The following is a 14,380-nucleotide window of genomic DNA, read 5'->3' as shown; positions in this document are numbered from 1 at the left end:
TAAAAATTTGATCTACTAGAATATATATCTACTAGAATTTATACTAAATTCATGGAGAAGATATTCACTTGTATCATAAATATACATTAACTATGATAATATGTTTGGGTACAAATCAGGAAGAAATATAAGAAAACAATTAAATAAGCCAAAGATAATTAAACATGGAGATTAAAATAGAAACAAAAAAGAAAATATTTTGCACAAGGGAACAAATATGTTTCAAGTTTTCATTGTATTCCAAACAATGCTTGGAATACTAGGCAAAAAATCTAAATTTTACAATTTATCTGATCAATATTAGACAGACTTCACATTTCTATAATTAAACTTTTTCAAAACCAATTTTCTATTCTCAAATGCACCAGTTCTATATTTTATAGTGTTCCTGCTCTATCCCTACTGAAAGAACAATTAAGAATATTCAGCTATAAATATAAATTATAAAATTATTTACTTCTCAAAAGAACTTATAGGAAATTCTGAATTCCTGTACCACAAACAGGCTAGTATTAAGTACAGCCAATGAACAATGACTTTGAGAACATTAATTGACAATGTCTTTTATTGCAATTCTTGATTGATCAGTTTTTACCTTCTCCAAAAAAACAGGAATTGCATCCACCACAACTGCAGATGATCTGGGAAGTGCTTCCATCATGTAAGTTAAGGCTCGACAAGCATGATTCATCTGTGAAAGCAATGCAAAAGCAGTCCTTCCAGATCACACCATAAGCACAAAAGCTTGCTTATTTTGCACAGTATTTTCTTTCATAGTATAGCTAACTAGAAATCCCAAAGAAGCTCAGAAGCAGAATATTAAATATTTCTCCTTTCTACTGCTAGTTCCCATAGGCATTATTTTAGAGACAAAATGTTTCTAATCTTGAATCGAACCCTGAAGATAAGTAGCGCATTTAGACATTTGCCCTCAAAATGTAGGGTATACATTCAAGATGAAATACTCACAATGTCGAAGTTGTGCTCCATCTGTAGCAAAGTTATCTATAAATAATAGAAAAAGAATAGTCTTGATTCTATTTATTGATTTATACTGCTCTTTCCTTCAAAAGCTTAAGGCAGCAATTATGTGTATGTCTTTACGGTTTATACAATATTCCCTATTAGCACTCTCAGTAATAGATTAATGAAGTGTGTATTGTATTATATTGAGCAGACAATTATCAGGTGACACAAAAATTACAGCTGTCAGCAAGAAAGGCTAGTAAAAAGTATTTCTAAAATTTAGCATCTCCCCATCCTGAACAATTTATGTTTCTATTTTAGGTACATTGCTGTATTATTTTAAGATAGTTTAAGGATTAATCTAACAATTCTTAATTTTTTATGCTATGGACCCCTTCAAATAAGTAAGAACATGGGGAAAATAACTGCTTCCATTTATGTACATATTTCAATTGATCCATTTGGTCTTTCATGAAATTACAATGAATCAAAGGTAAAAGTTGATATGAATTAATGAATATCCTTACCAGAGCTGGAACAACACTCTTGACTGGAAAACCTCCTAAAGTTTCTTCATTACCCATGACCAATAGCTGACACATTTCTATCACTGACTGTAACTGCTGGCTTTCATCAGTGGCCTGAAGCCCTTGTAGAAGTTGCTGAGCTTTAGAACCTAAAAAAGAAAGAAAGAAAAAGAGAGAGAGAGGGAGGGAGGGAGGGAAATTCAAAGCATATTAAGAGCCATGGTGGTGCAGTGGTTAGAATGCAGTATAGCAGCTTAATTCTGCTGGCAGTTGACTGCCGGCAGTTTGAGTCTCACCAGCTCAAGGTTGACTCTCACCAGCTCTGAGGTTGGTAAAATGAGGACTCAGATTGTTGGGGCAATATGCTGACTCGTAAACTACTTAGAGAGAGCTGTAAAGCACTATGAAGTGGTATATAAGTTTAAGTGCTATTGCTATTTTTTCACATTTTCACATTTATTTGATTATAATAGATAATAACTTTATTTGTTCCTTATTAAAAATTACAATGAGAACCCAATAAAATTAATTCATCACCACCCCATGCCAGCTTCATCAACATCCTAGACCTGGGGGGGAGCCAGTCTTTACTGCCTTCTTGAAAGTTAATAGGGTGGGATCCATGGATACAGTATCTCCAACTATACCGTTAGGCAGTATTTGATAAGAATTTAATGCTTGATTATAATCCTACAAAATGAAGACTCACTATCCTAAAGTACTGTAAAATATGCAAATCAGTCTACTTACTAGCTCCACTTCCAATTGTTCTGTGGAATAGCTGAGACATTCGAGGGCCAAGAGGACCAAACAGATGTGGAGGGAGTCCTCTAGCTTCTAACAAAGCTAGAAATAAAAATAAAAACTTCATTAAACTCTTTGTATTATATTACAAGCTATGATTTGCATAATATAAAATTTCATTTTGTAGCATTTAAATGATTGAAACTTATGCTGCATTTTTATTTTACAAGATTAATTATTAGGCCCAGTTATATATATTTCACTTTTGTAGAATCCTAGACATAAAGCAGTTTTCTCTTGAATGCCACTAACATTGTAATTTATCACTATGCAATTTTAATGACCAGACATCTTTTTGTTTCTGCACAAAGTTTTAAATTTTGTAAAATTTAGAAATAGTCCTGTTAGATATATCCTACTTTACCTTTACTTATCTAAGCCAAAATCGAGGAAACTTGCTCTTCTTCCATATTAAAAATAGCAAAATTTGAATGGAAAATTTACATTCCTATAGATAATAATGGATTTTGATTTCCAAGAACTTTAATAGGCATGCCAATAGTGAAGAATGTTAAGAATAGGAGTACAAACAAAACCTGGTAGACAAAGATTCCCTCAACACATGTGTATTTTGGTTAGGTGAACTGAAAACATCTTTGAGAATAAAAGGGGACTGAGTTCTAAAGAAAGTTATGCAGCTACATAGATTGCAGGAGTCCCTCTAGTAATAAATACCTTTGAATAATGAGAGAAAACAGGATGCTACAGAAGTAGAACAGTTTCTAAAACCCATTTTCCCTAAAATAAAATGGATTTTACAACTGTATTAATATGCTTCTTTAAATCGTAATAATAATTTCAATGTATTCATTTATACCAAAGATGATTGATATGCCACTAGTTTTAGCAGACCTTTAATTACTTGGTCAAAAACGACCAAGCATTTTCTTCAAGTTATAGAAAAAAATTGAAGTGAACATCAGAAAAGGCTTCTAAGAAAGACTCCAACTGTTTAAAAGAAATCTAGAGAGTTGTAACCTTAAAATTGTTATTTATATAATGGAAGCTTAGTATATACCTTGTAATCTTCCCATCTCAGAATCATCTGATTCACTTTCACCAGAGGTGGTCATGCCCACAGCCCCAGCAACAGAACTAGAAGCTAATGAAGAACACAAAATAAATGGCATTAGTAAGTCATGCAGCTTACATACTTACAAACTCAGAAATCTTCCTTCCAAAGTTGTGAACGAAACCTTTAACAACCCCAGTAGGAATTGGAATGGGCATACAAAACAGGAGGTTTATTTTTAGTTTTGACTTACACAGTATGGAAAGACTGCACTTGAACAGCCGGTTTATGCCTTCAACTATGCATGTGACTGAAACATTCTGAATTTTTACTTATTATGATTTTTATTTGAAATAAGGAAAAACACGTAAACAGAAATCTGACAACTCTACAAAATATGATTAGCGTAAAGTGTTCATCACAAGGGCTTGACAGATCTGAAATTATAGTATACAGATCTGAAATGTACACCAAAAAGTATTGGTATAAAATCTGCACACACCACAAAAAAGAATGAAAATTACTATTGTAAAGAAATGTCCTCCATGAAAATCAAGGAACATGTTCATATCTCTTAAGAAACTTTTCCAAAAGAAGCACAATGCAGTGATCAGAATTAAGTTCTAGATTGCAATGGGGTTTCATTTATTATTAAGTATGTGTAAGATTGCAGCTTAACCAAAAATAGAAAACTATGTCAATCATTATTCTATTAAAATCAGAAAATAAGCTACAAAATAAGCTTATTAATCATCACACATTGACAACAATTTAATTTCTTTAACTGCATTTAACAATATTTTTATCAAAGTATACAAATATATCAGATAAAAATGTATTTAACTAGGATCACTATAGGAAAACCCTGGTTCCTTTTAAACTGTACTAAAGACACTGGAAACCAGTTAAAGGTTCTTTTGAGATATTTTCCTGTTCTCAAATATTATATTCACTTAACAAGCAATAGCAACTGTCATCTCAAATTAATTAATAGTGATAAGGGCTTTTCCTTAATTTCAATGATAAAACTTTGAACAACTGTATGTTATTAGAAAGAGAATATGTCAAGAAGAAACATGAAGCTCCAATTAAATTAATTAATTGCTAAATCATGACAATGCGTGTTTTCCCTTTTCAGAGCTGGGGTGGGAGTGGCCTACCCATGACGCATCCAGCCCGTGGGCTGTCAGTTTGACACTCCTGGTCTAAGAGGACCTCTAGATTATCAATCCACTTTGATTGGGTTAGTGTGACCCTGTCCAGAGCTAATCATGGAATATCTTTGGAAACAGAGGGCTTCCATACTTTCACAGTCGCCATATATTCTCAACAATGTCTCCTGTTCAGCCCAGAATTAAGATATAAATCAGTATCCTTTGCTTACTGGTGATATCTGAATCTATCCTAGTAGAGACCACCCTGAGCAGCTTCATTTAGGTCTTAAATAGGAAGAGGGGAAATACCATACCTTATGTCTCTCCACAGTAGAAGGCCTTAAGGTTTGTCCTCTCATGCTTACCACTGATTTGAATCACTACTTAGAAAGAACCACCACAATACAATGCCCCCAATATCAAATATCTCAGATGGTTTAAAAGGATACCATGATTAATTATATTGAAAGCCACTGAGAGATCAATCAGAACCAGGGGGTTTAATTTCTCCAAGTTGTTCTTGAGAGAGACCAATGTGAATTCATTTCTCTGTACCTGAGCCTAAACCTTGACTGAAAAGAATAATCTATTTTCTCCAGAATTCCATCCAATCTCAGCACCCATCAACCCTCAAACTTTCAATAACATTCTCCCTGAAGGAAAGATCACAGACTGGTGAATAGCTAATCTAAATTGCTGGGTCAAGTGAAGGCCACAAGTGAATAGCTAATCTAAAATACTAGGTCAAGTGAAGGCTTCTTGATAACAGAGTGCACCATGCCTCCTTCAAAGCAGGCAGCACCACATTTCCCTCAGAAAGTATTCATTACCATCCAAACTTAGCATTCTGTCACACTTTAGGAGTTTTTCACCAACCAGAAGAAAGAATGGGGATTCAAGATGTAAGTGGCTGTGCTAATTTTGCAGAAATCAGAACTAACAGACTAAGAGACCCCTTTAAAATAATCCCACATAATCTTGCAAATTTATCTTCATAGGATATAACCAGTTAACAAACAGTTAACATTCAAATTAAGAGTGAATCTGAGTGATTTTAGCCCACAAACCCGTCACAGTGACTCAAAACATGGTATTTTAGCCTATTTTCCTCCAAAGAGCTGCAACACTTTAAACCGAACATCCAGCCAGTATAAGGACATAATAAAAGCATGAAAAATTGTTCTTTTTCCATATTTATTGCCACAGTATAGTCTCAAACCCAAGTTCACATCTGTATTCAGTCAAATACCTTTTCTCTGTTGCTTCATCTCCCAAAGCTTCTCAGTAAACAAGGAAAAATATCTGGATTGGCAACTTGGAAAACCACTCAGGTCTAATTCGGTCCTATATTCCAGAATGCTACTAAGTCTTCTGCCACAAAAATGTTGGGGAAATGATTGCCACTGTAACTTTTGGGAGGGGGGGGGGATCAAGTATTCTCAAATCAAGAAGATCCATTAGGCACCTGGGATGGACAATCAAATAAGTCTATCCTTGTAGAACTTAGCAATACTGTCAAGTACACAGCAATCACGTTGTACAGCTAGCTTTCTAAATGTAATTTTTCCTTTAAAAATATAGAAACAAGACTTCAAAGTATTATTTTAGCCAACTACAGTGTTTTAGAAATGGTGAGTATTAAGATTTTAGTTGTTTCTTTGTTTAAATAAGCTCAATTTATATCATAAATTAGATATGAAAGTCCTAAATTTATCAGAACACATAAGTGGTTTAACAGCTATATCAGTATCCTCAACTTTCTACCATAATTGGAACCAGAATCCCAGTTACTATGGAATCACTGAGTGAAGCAGTCATTAGGTGAGAGGCCTACATGATCGCTTCACTCAATGACTCCATCCCGGCACTCCCGTTAGTAGTGTTTAAGCCATTTCATGGGTTGTAAAGGAGATGGAGTGAAAGAGCTGCCTGCCAAGTTCAGCTCCCTTGTACGTGGAAGAACAGGGGTGAAATGCTCCTGGTTCGAACCGGATCACCTGATCCGGTAGCAAAAATCCCTGTGCCCTCCCCCCAATACCCTTTTCTGACGAAAAAATGCTTTTAAAAGTTTTTTTAAAAAGCCTCTGATGATCATGCGGCTCAACTGGAATCGTCAGAGTCTTTTCTGCAACCTTTTGGCCGAAGAGGTGGTAAAAAAAAATGCTTTGAAAAGTCTCTGATGATCCCAGCTGAGTTGCCTGATCGGCAGAGGTTTTTCAAAGCATTAGAAAAAATGCTTTGAAAAGTTGTTTTTTTTAAAGTTGGCCACACCCACCCAGTCACATTACCCCCCCAAGCCATGCCCACAGAACTGGTAGTAACAAATTTTACATTTCACCCCTGTGGAAGAGAATTCCTTTGGCAGGCTACAGGAAAGGAGCTCAGATCTTTAGGATCTGAGCTCTGTTTTTTTATCCTGCCAGAGCAATTATGCACCCCTCTCCATGTGCTGGCAGGAACTGTTCTCACCAGTTGCAGAATGAGAACTTGAAATCTTTAGGATCTGAGCTCCATTTCTACACCCTCCTGAGGGAGTTCAGCTCCTTTCAGCTGCTAACTCTCCCAGAGACAAGAGGGAGTCCTCTCAGCAGGTACCAGCAGCTTGTAGCCTTCCCTGCCAGCTTCCCCATTGACTTCCTGGGGAAGCCGGCAGAGAAGACTGCAAATAGCAATCATGTAACTGCAGGGTGCTTGGCAACTGATAGTAAGTGCAAACAGGTTGCCAAGGACCCAGATCACATTACGCAGGGGTGGTAATGCCACATTTTCAATGGCCAGCAATGTTTTACAGTCCATATAGCACCCTTTCCATGGCCATTATAATTCCAGATCGTAATTAAATGAACAGTCATAAGTTAAGGATAGCTGTAATTCAAATTTTAAAAAATGCTTATATACTTACTTTATTAACAATAATTATAAAGTGTTCAAATCCTTGAGGACTCTAGGAAATTTATAACAGGAAGACGGAAAAAAGTAATAAAATCACAGTAGAAAATAAAAGACAGATTCCTTTAACAGTTAGGTGGAATAGAGGTTTACTGAAATATCATCTACATAACTTGGTTATAGAACGTAATCAGAATGTTATCAGGTTCGCCTGATTCGCCAGTTGCATCCCCTTCTGGATCGGGACTCCTTACACACGGTCACTCAGGCACTCGTCACCTCCCGCCTGGACTACTGTAATCCTCTCTACATGGGCTCCCCTTGAGGAGCACCCGGAGGCTCCAACTGGTGCAGAATGCGGCCGCGCAGGGAATTATGGGAGCGATGGGGCGCTCCCATGTGACGCCCCTCCTGCGCGAGCTGCACTGGCTCCCGGTGGTCTTCCGGGTGCGCTTCAAGGTGTTGGTTACCACCTTTAAAGCGTTCCATGGCTTAGGGCCTGGGTACTTACGGGACCGCCTTCTGCCACCGATAGTCTCCCACTGGCCAGTACGCTCCCACAGAGAGGGACTCCTCAGGGTGCCCTCGGCCAGACAATGTCAGCTGGCGACCCCCAGGGGGAGGGCCTTCTCTGTGGCAGCACCTGTCCTCTGGAACGACCTACCCCCGGAGATACGAAGGATCCCAGATCTCCATGCTTTTCACCGTGCCCTTAAAACTTTTTTATTTCATCATGCCGGGCTGGCTTAACACACACACCCTTTAGATATTTTTAATTGTTAATTGATTTTAGTCGGGATGTTTTAAATTTATTGGACCAAAATTTGTTTAATTCTTCTTAAATTTTGAATACGATGTTTTTTATTCTTGGCTGTTCACCGCCCTGAGTCCAGTGGGAGAAGGGCGGTATAAAAATCTAATAAAATAAATAAATAAATATGTCGATTTCTGTTCTTCTGGATGGATACTATTCCACAAAAGAAGGCCAACTTTAGAGAACGCCTGTCATCTTGTGCTCAACCCATGAACTTTACAAGGAGAAACTCTACCAGGATTTCTTTAAAACACGACTAGTAAAATCAGTTCCATCACAGTATTTCCTGATAAACCCAGGACTGCATTAGAAGAAAGCACTATATAGTGAAAGTAACCTAGAATTTATAGGTATTCTGTTTTCCTTACCTGCAGCTCCTTGTGGAGCCTCATCAGCTCGTGCAGCTGAAGAATTAACACCATCCTGATTGTTATCAGGATCAGCCATTTTCTCCTGTCGGCGAGCCTCAGCTGCTCCTCTTTTGCCCAGGCCAGAGCCTCGCCGACTAAAAAACAGGTACAATCAGAAACCTTCTAGATTATGTTTTTAGTTTACAATGGCTTCAAATTAAACCCTATATGCCCTATAGTAGTACTTTTTCACTGTATGTTCAAAAATACTTTAAAAAGCAACTTCAACTATATATAAGAAATATACCATCAATACCACATCATCTTGGCTTAGCTAACTCTAACAATCTAGTTCATGGAAAAATACTTCCATGTTAATGTCCATTTTCAAAATCTATATAGCAAATTAAAGACTTCCTGCAGAAATATAGATACATTTTTTTAAAAAAAACCTCCCACTGAAGTAGGAGCTAGGAGTAAACAAATATTTCAGATGCCACCCCAAAAATCTTTAATGTTCTGTTAAATTATATATTTTTTATTTATTTAAAACATTTCTATAGACGCTCTGGGCAGCTTCCTATCAAAAGCAATTGATTATTTCACCTGCAAATCGACACTACATGTAGTCTTCGGGCTATGATAGCATTTGGGACCAGAACATTTGCTGTTAAGTGATGCAATCATAAAGCGCAATGTCACTTAGTGACAGTAATTCAGGTAGCTGTCGTAACCCCAGGATGGCACAAGTCATTAAGTAGGAAGAGACCGTAGTCCCAGGCTAAGTGCTTAAGAGGATGCATGAGTGCTGCTGGGATGTGTGCAACTGTCACAGGCAGGGACTAGAGCTCAGGAATATGCCATTGTGGATGGGGTGAATGCCACAGATATGTAGTGCTAGTGCACTACAGTAGTGCTAGGGGGAGACTGGAGGTTGCCAGTGGAAGCCACATACACAATAGAGTGCAGGCACATTGGCAGCCCGGGGGGGTGGGGGATGGGTGTCAGTGGATGCTATGGATCATGGGTGGGCCAGTGGGAGGAGGCACGCATGAGTTTATGGAATGGGGGGATGCTACCGATATTGTACTCCACAGCAGGTCTCCTTGGGAGAAAAAGTGGAAGAAGCAACTTACAGGAGCAACTTGCAACCTCTTCTGCCTGCATCCTCATTGAATTTGCTTATAGTAAGCCAGTAGGGAATTTTACAAATGTGATCACGTAACTGTGGGATGCTGCAACTGTTATATGTGCAAGTTTGCCAAGCACCTGGGTTACGAACAGGTGACTGGGAAATGCTGCAACTGCCAGAAGTTTGTGGACTGGTTAAAATTATCACTTGTTCAGGGCCATTGTAACTTTGAATGATTGCTAAACTAGTAGTCATAACTTCAAAGCTATTTGTAGTTACTGCCAAGAACTATGCAGTTTAAATCATAGCAAATCTATTAAGATTGATTCAAAATATTTCTTCTCAAAAATATTTTATTTTTATTCCTATGTCCCTTAGAAACATCTTCACTGATTTTCCAAATCCACATCATTTAGCTTATTTGATCTGTTACATTTGCCAACCACTCAAGTATCTTCAAGTATATTATTTATCAGCTTACCAAACATCACTTTTTCAATGTATAAAGTTATGCATAATATTCAATTTTCTCTATGTTGATTTCAAAGTCTTTCTACCTCCTTGTGGAAGAGATATTTAAATACTCCATCAGCCATATAACTTCTTTGACTAAAGAGTTTTACACTGTTATATTTTATATGTTATATTGTCAATATTGTTTTATATTGAGAAAATTAGTACACAGTCTTCTCATACTTTTTTCCCATTACCTATATTTGAATCCTATTCAAATCCTGTCCTCTTGCAGTCACCTCTACTAGTTTTTGAAGTATTTTTTAAGTTCACTATTTTATGCTATTCAATGTGTTTGAAATATGTAGCATGATATTGCTTCATGAAAGGTTTCTTTAGTTTGTTGACTTATTAAATAACATTATCAAAGCATTCTGGGAAGCTGACAGTTACAAAATCCAAATCACAGCAAGAAAAATAATATTATTTAAACTGCCGCATTAAAAATTGGCAAAAGATCAGCAACCCCAAATTCACCCTCTGTTCTTAAAAGTTCATCAGAAAAATCTATTCCTAACAAACTTCCAAAAGATTAAAAGAGAGAAACAACTAACCTAGCTATTTCAGAAGGATAGAGCAATCGCCTTATTTATGTTTAAATATTGTATAAAGTTCTGCACAACTAACTGACAACTTCAGGACTTTTACTTAAACTTTATTTTTAGTTTTTAACTAAAGTTTAAAAACTAAGTTTTTAACATATATGCTTGTACAACCTATACTTATACAATAGATAATTACTCTCCTAGAAATGATCTGGTTTAAATAAACAGTTCCTACAGAATGTATTTTTGAAAGGGAAATTCATGTAATTGTTGAATGGCCCAATTCAAATGCTTGTATGTCAGCAATATAAATTGAGTTATAACTTAACCTTGTTACAATCTGCTTTCCTTCTTGATGTGTCTTGAATTAGGTATTATTTCTTTTAAATCCCAAACTATGAAATGTTAAATTACAGTGTAAGATCCTGTTTTAACTGAAATTTAACTATCTGAAATCTGATAGTTTCTGGGTTAAATGTAATGGGAAGCAATAGTTTAAGATGTGCTGTATCTCAGAGTGTTTCAAAATGAGCCTGGTGGAACAGAAAGAGGATGGCAAAAATGTGGAATAGGTTCACATGTACCTCAAATGATTAAGGAAGTTGTTTGAACTGGATATAGTTATCATATTTAAAATCAGCAAAGTATTTAGTGTGGACTTGCTAATTTAGTATAGTACTGAGAACAATTACTTATTTCAAACTGTGATTTTATGTTATAGTATTTCTCAAATCATTAAATTTGTCAAATTAAACATACTATCTATCAGGCACACAAATATAAACTGTCCATTATGTTCATTCAAATTCTTTATAAGCTTTTCCCAAATGCAATTTCTTCAACTATTTTAAAGTGTTAGTAATTTTATATCACATTATACCTGGTACTAGCACAGGAGCCCGTGGTCTTTTGCCGTGTGCTCCGCCTCAAACTGGGGAGCTCAGCAGGTGGTGATTCACTGCGCTTTTTTGTAGCTTTTCTCAAGCCTAAACAAATAGAAGATGGGTAATAATGACAGCTTATATTTCTTCACAAGTTTCCCAACATGAAATGTTCCCATTACGCTCCTCGCACTTTTTACTCATGCCACCATGAAAGACAACTTCTACAAAGTTGATTTAAGAAAAACAAAAATATGGTAAGGTTAAAATTGTATTTATTTTATAAATACACTATACATTATACTATTACTGTGTTCATTTATTTACATGATATTAGAAAAGCTTTTCAATATTCTCACCAGTAAAAAAAAAAATAACCTGGTATTTCTTAGAATTATATTCTGACTTTCCTCTATGCCTATCTTTTTTCTCTATAAATACAATTTTGTCAGATTTATTGGCCTAAGAATGATTAACCCACTGAACTACCATGACTGACTTGAACTTTATCAATTCTTTCTTAACTTTTATCACATACAACTGCATGTCCCATGGTATGTACAACTTCATGCTATGATTTATAGAAGTCCATAACATACTTAATGCGGAGGACAGGGGGAAAAAAATTCAATCAACTATTTTATTTCAATCTATTGAACGGTATACACAAACCATTTTGACTTTGAAATGCCTTGTTTAAAATTATGATTTTCAAATTTGAAACAACATATTTCAATCTAATTTCATTTCAAAACAGTGCTGTTCTGTGCCCAGGAAACTTTTGGAAACTAGTTCAATATCAAAATATTTGACAATATTACATAGAATACCTTGTATGAAATGAAAAACCACGAAATAATCTCTCATACAAAAAATATGTCCATATATGAACATTTTGATATATCACACTAGTTAAAGAAATTGCTTTCTAATGTCAACAACCTAACTATTCTGCAGTGGAGAATGGATGTATAGAGAGAATCATCAAAATATGATGGGATACAAGAAATTCAAACAGGGATTAATTTTCAATCATTGCTGAAGCTAAAATACTTTTTACATGAAATTAGAAAGTGGAGTGGCTTGATTTTTTTAGAAAGTCATAAATATCTGCACAAAATGAAAGGAACTAAATCCTTTATATCTCAATAACTAGTATGACTTAAGCTATAATTTTTTTTCCAAAATTTAATTGAAGGAAGTTTCTTGAAACTATGGAAAATAATAAAGAAAGTGCTGACAGACTTTAGGATACTCCCATATGCATGATCGTAGAAAGAAAAAATCTTTCCTTCTCCTGGAGAGAATACGGGGACATGAGTGATACCTTTTCTTTTATGAGTGGAAAGTGGAACATCAGAATTAAAAATAGTTTATACTAACTAATGCCATCTCATTTAATTTTCTTTTAATTTGCAGGGGGGGAGGCAAAATACTGGGAAAGGAGAAAGAGTATTTTTACTATATTATTATACACTATATTATATACTGATATTATTTCTGTACAAGTTAAACATGTCAAATTATAAATTTTTAGCACTGATCAAAGAAGAAAAACGAAGTCAAGGACCTGTTTATGGGTTTATTTAAATTTATTTAAATCAGTGTAGTACTGCATGATTCATAGCTAGGACTGTGCAATGCTTTGAATTCAATTTCTAAAGGATGCTTCGAAATGCAATGGAGCATTAATGCAACGTTTATCTATATATGACTCTTTTTTCCAAAGATGCATGGTTACTCCCATGCATCTATCACATAATCCCAAGAAAGTCCTGGTTCTTTTACAATTTATAGGATATGGTATCATATTTGCTTTGTTGGATGCTAAGGCGTATCTTTTGTGGGTTAAACTAAAGCACTATACAATGCTAGGTAAACTACTTACTATGGCTACTAATGAATCCATTTAAGGCAAGAGAAAGGGAGCTGAGTTACTACACTGAAATCTGAGAAAAAACAAGGTGGTCACAGAATTTTCACCAAGCTGCAGAGTGTCCAATGCCACCACCACGAACGCCGGCCCCAAGACAGTTGGTGACTGGGGAAAAAGCCAGGGAATGGCTCTGCCCGACTCCGGAATGATCTCAGGTAGCGACGCAGACGCTTCCCACCAATGCCCATACACCAACCAAGAGGTCGGGAGCCCACCAAGTACTGGACGATTACCGGTTGTGTCCGGTGACAGCGACAACAAGGACCCGAATGACCCGATGGTAAGTGACCCTGTTCGTCCCTTCATGGTCCCAGTAACCGTTCAGAATTCACACACATCCCAGGGGTTAGGCAGGGGTCTTTAACTGACTCGGGCTGCACCCGGTGCTTAATGCACTATGCTGTGGTCGATGAATTGGTGTTTCGCATGACAAGGCTGCGTCAGCCCATTAAGTTTGAACAAATGGATGGTTCCACACTTGGCGGAGTACCTGCTACCCATGTCACTGAGCCAGGTAGGTTAGAAATGGGAAAGTACTGGGAAAACATCAGGTTTATTGTAGTGGAAAGATGATTGAACCTATCATTTTAGGATTAGCCTAGCTGGATAAACTACCAGAACTAACCATTTGGTGGGAACAGGAGTTCCAGAAACTAAGGATGGCACTTGGTCCTGAGCCACCAATCCGGAGTCAGGTGAAAGGGAGAATAGGAGCGGAGGATGGTGTACAGCAGGAACAGGCACTCATGGATGGGTGGTTCCCAAGTACATTCGGGGATTTGGAAGACATCTTTAGTGAGGAAGAGTGTGAGGTCCTACCACCTCACCGCTCGACACACTGTGGCATCGAGGTGATA

General features: G+C 36.6%; 1 protein-coding gene across 6 annotated transcripts in view; it reads right to left on the bottom strand.

Annotated features, from left to right (window-relative positions):
* TRIP12 (thyroid hormone receptor interactor 12) overlaps positions 1 to 14,380 on the bottom strand; it is a 90,946-nt gene that overhangs the window by 40,434 nt on the left and 36,132 nt on the right. For all 6 annotated transcript variants that reach the window (XM_034439334.3, XM_034439337.3, XM_087872653.1 and 3 more), the window contains exons 5-11: positions 11,587 to 11,692; positions 8,535 to 8,671; positions 3,316 to 3,399; positions 2,244 to 2,339; positions 1,494 to 1,642; positions 970 to 1,005; positions 596 to 691 (exon numbers count right to left, since the gene is read on the bottom strand). In XM_034439334.3, the coding sequence (XP_034295225.1) occupies positions 596 to 691; positions 970 to 1,005; positions 1,494 to 1,642; positions 2,244 to 2,339; positions 3,316 to 3,399; positions 8,535 to 8,671; positions 11,587 to 11,692 (704 nt within the window). The remainder of the gene's footprint in view (positions 1 to 595; positions 692 to 969; positions 1,006 to 1,493; positions 1,643 to 2,243; positions 2,340 to 3,315; positions 3,400 to 8,534; positions 8,672 to 11,586; positions 11,693 to 14,380) is intronic.

The sequence above is a fragment of the Pantherophis guttatus genome, chromosome 6 (genome assembly GCF_059756535.1).
Source record: "Pantherophis guttatus breed Tessera chromosome 6, ASM5975653v1, whole genome shotgun sequence".
Classification (NCBI taxonomy): domain Eukaryota; kingdom Metazoa; phylum Chordata; class Lepidosauria; order Squamata; family Colubridae; genus Pantherophis; species Pantherophis guttatus.
Note: the sequence above shows the minus strand (reverse complement) of the source record. Positions and strands in the feature narration are given on the sequence as shown.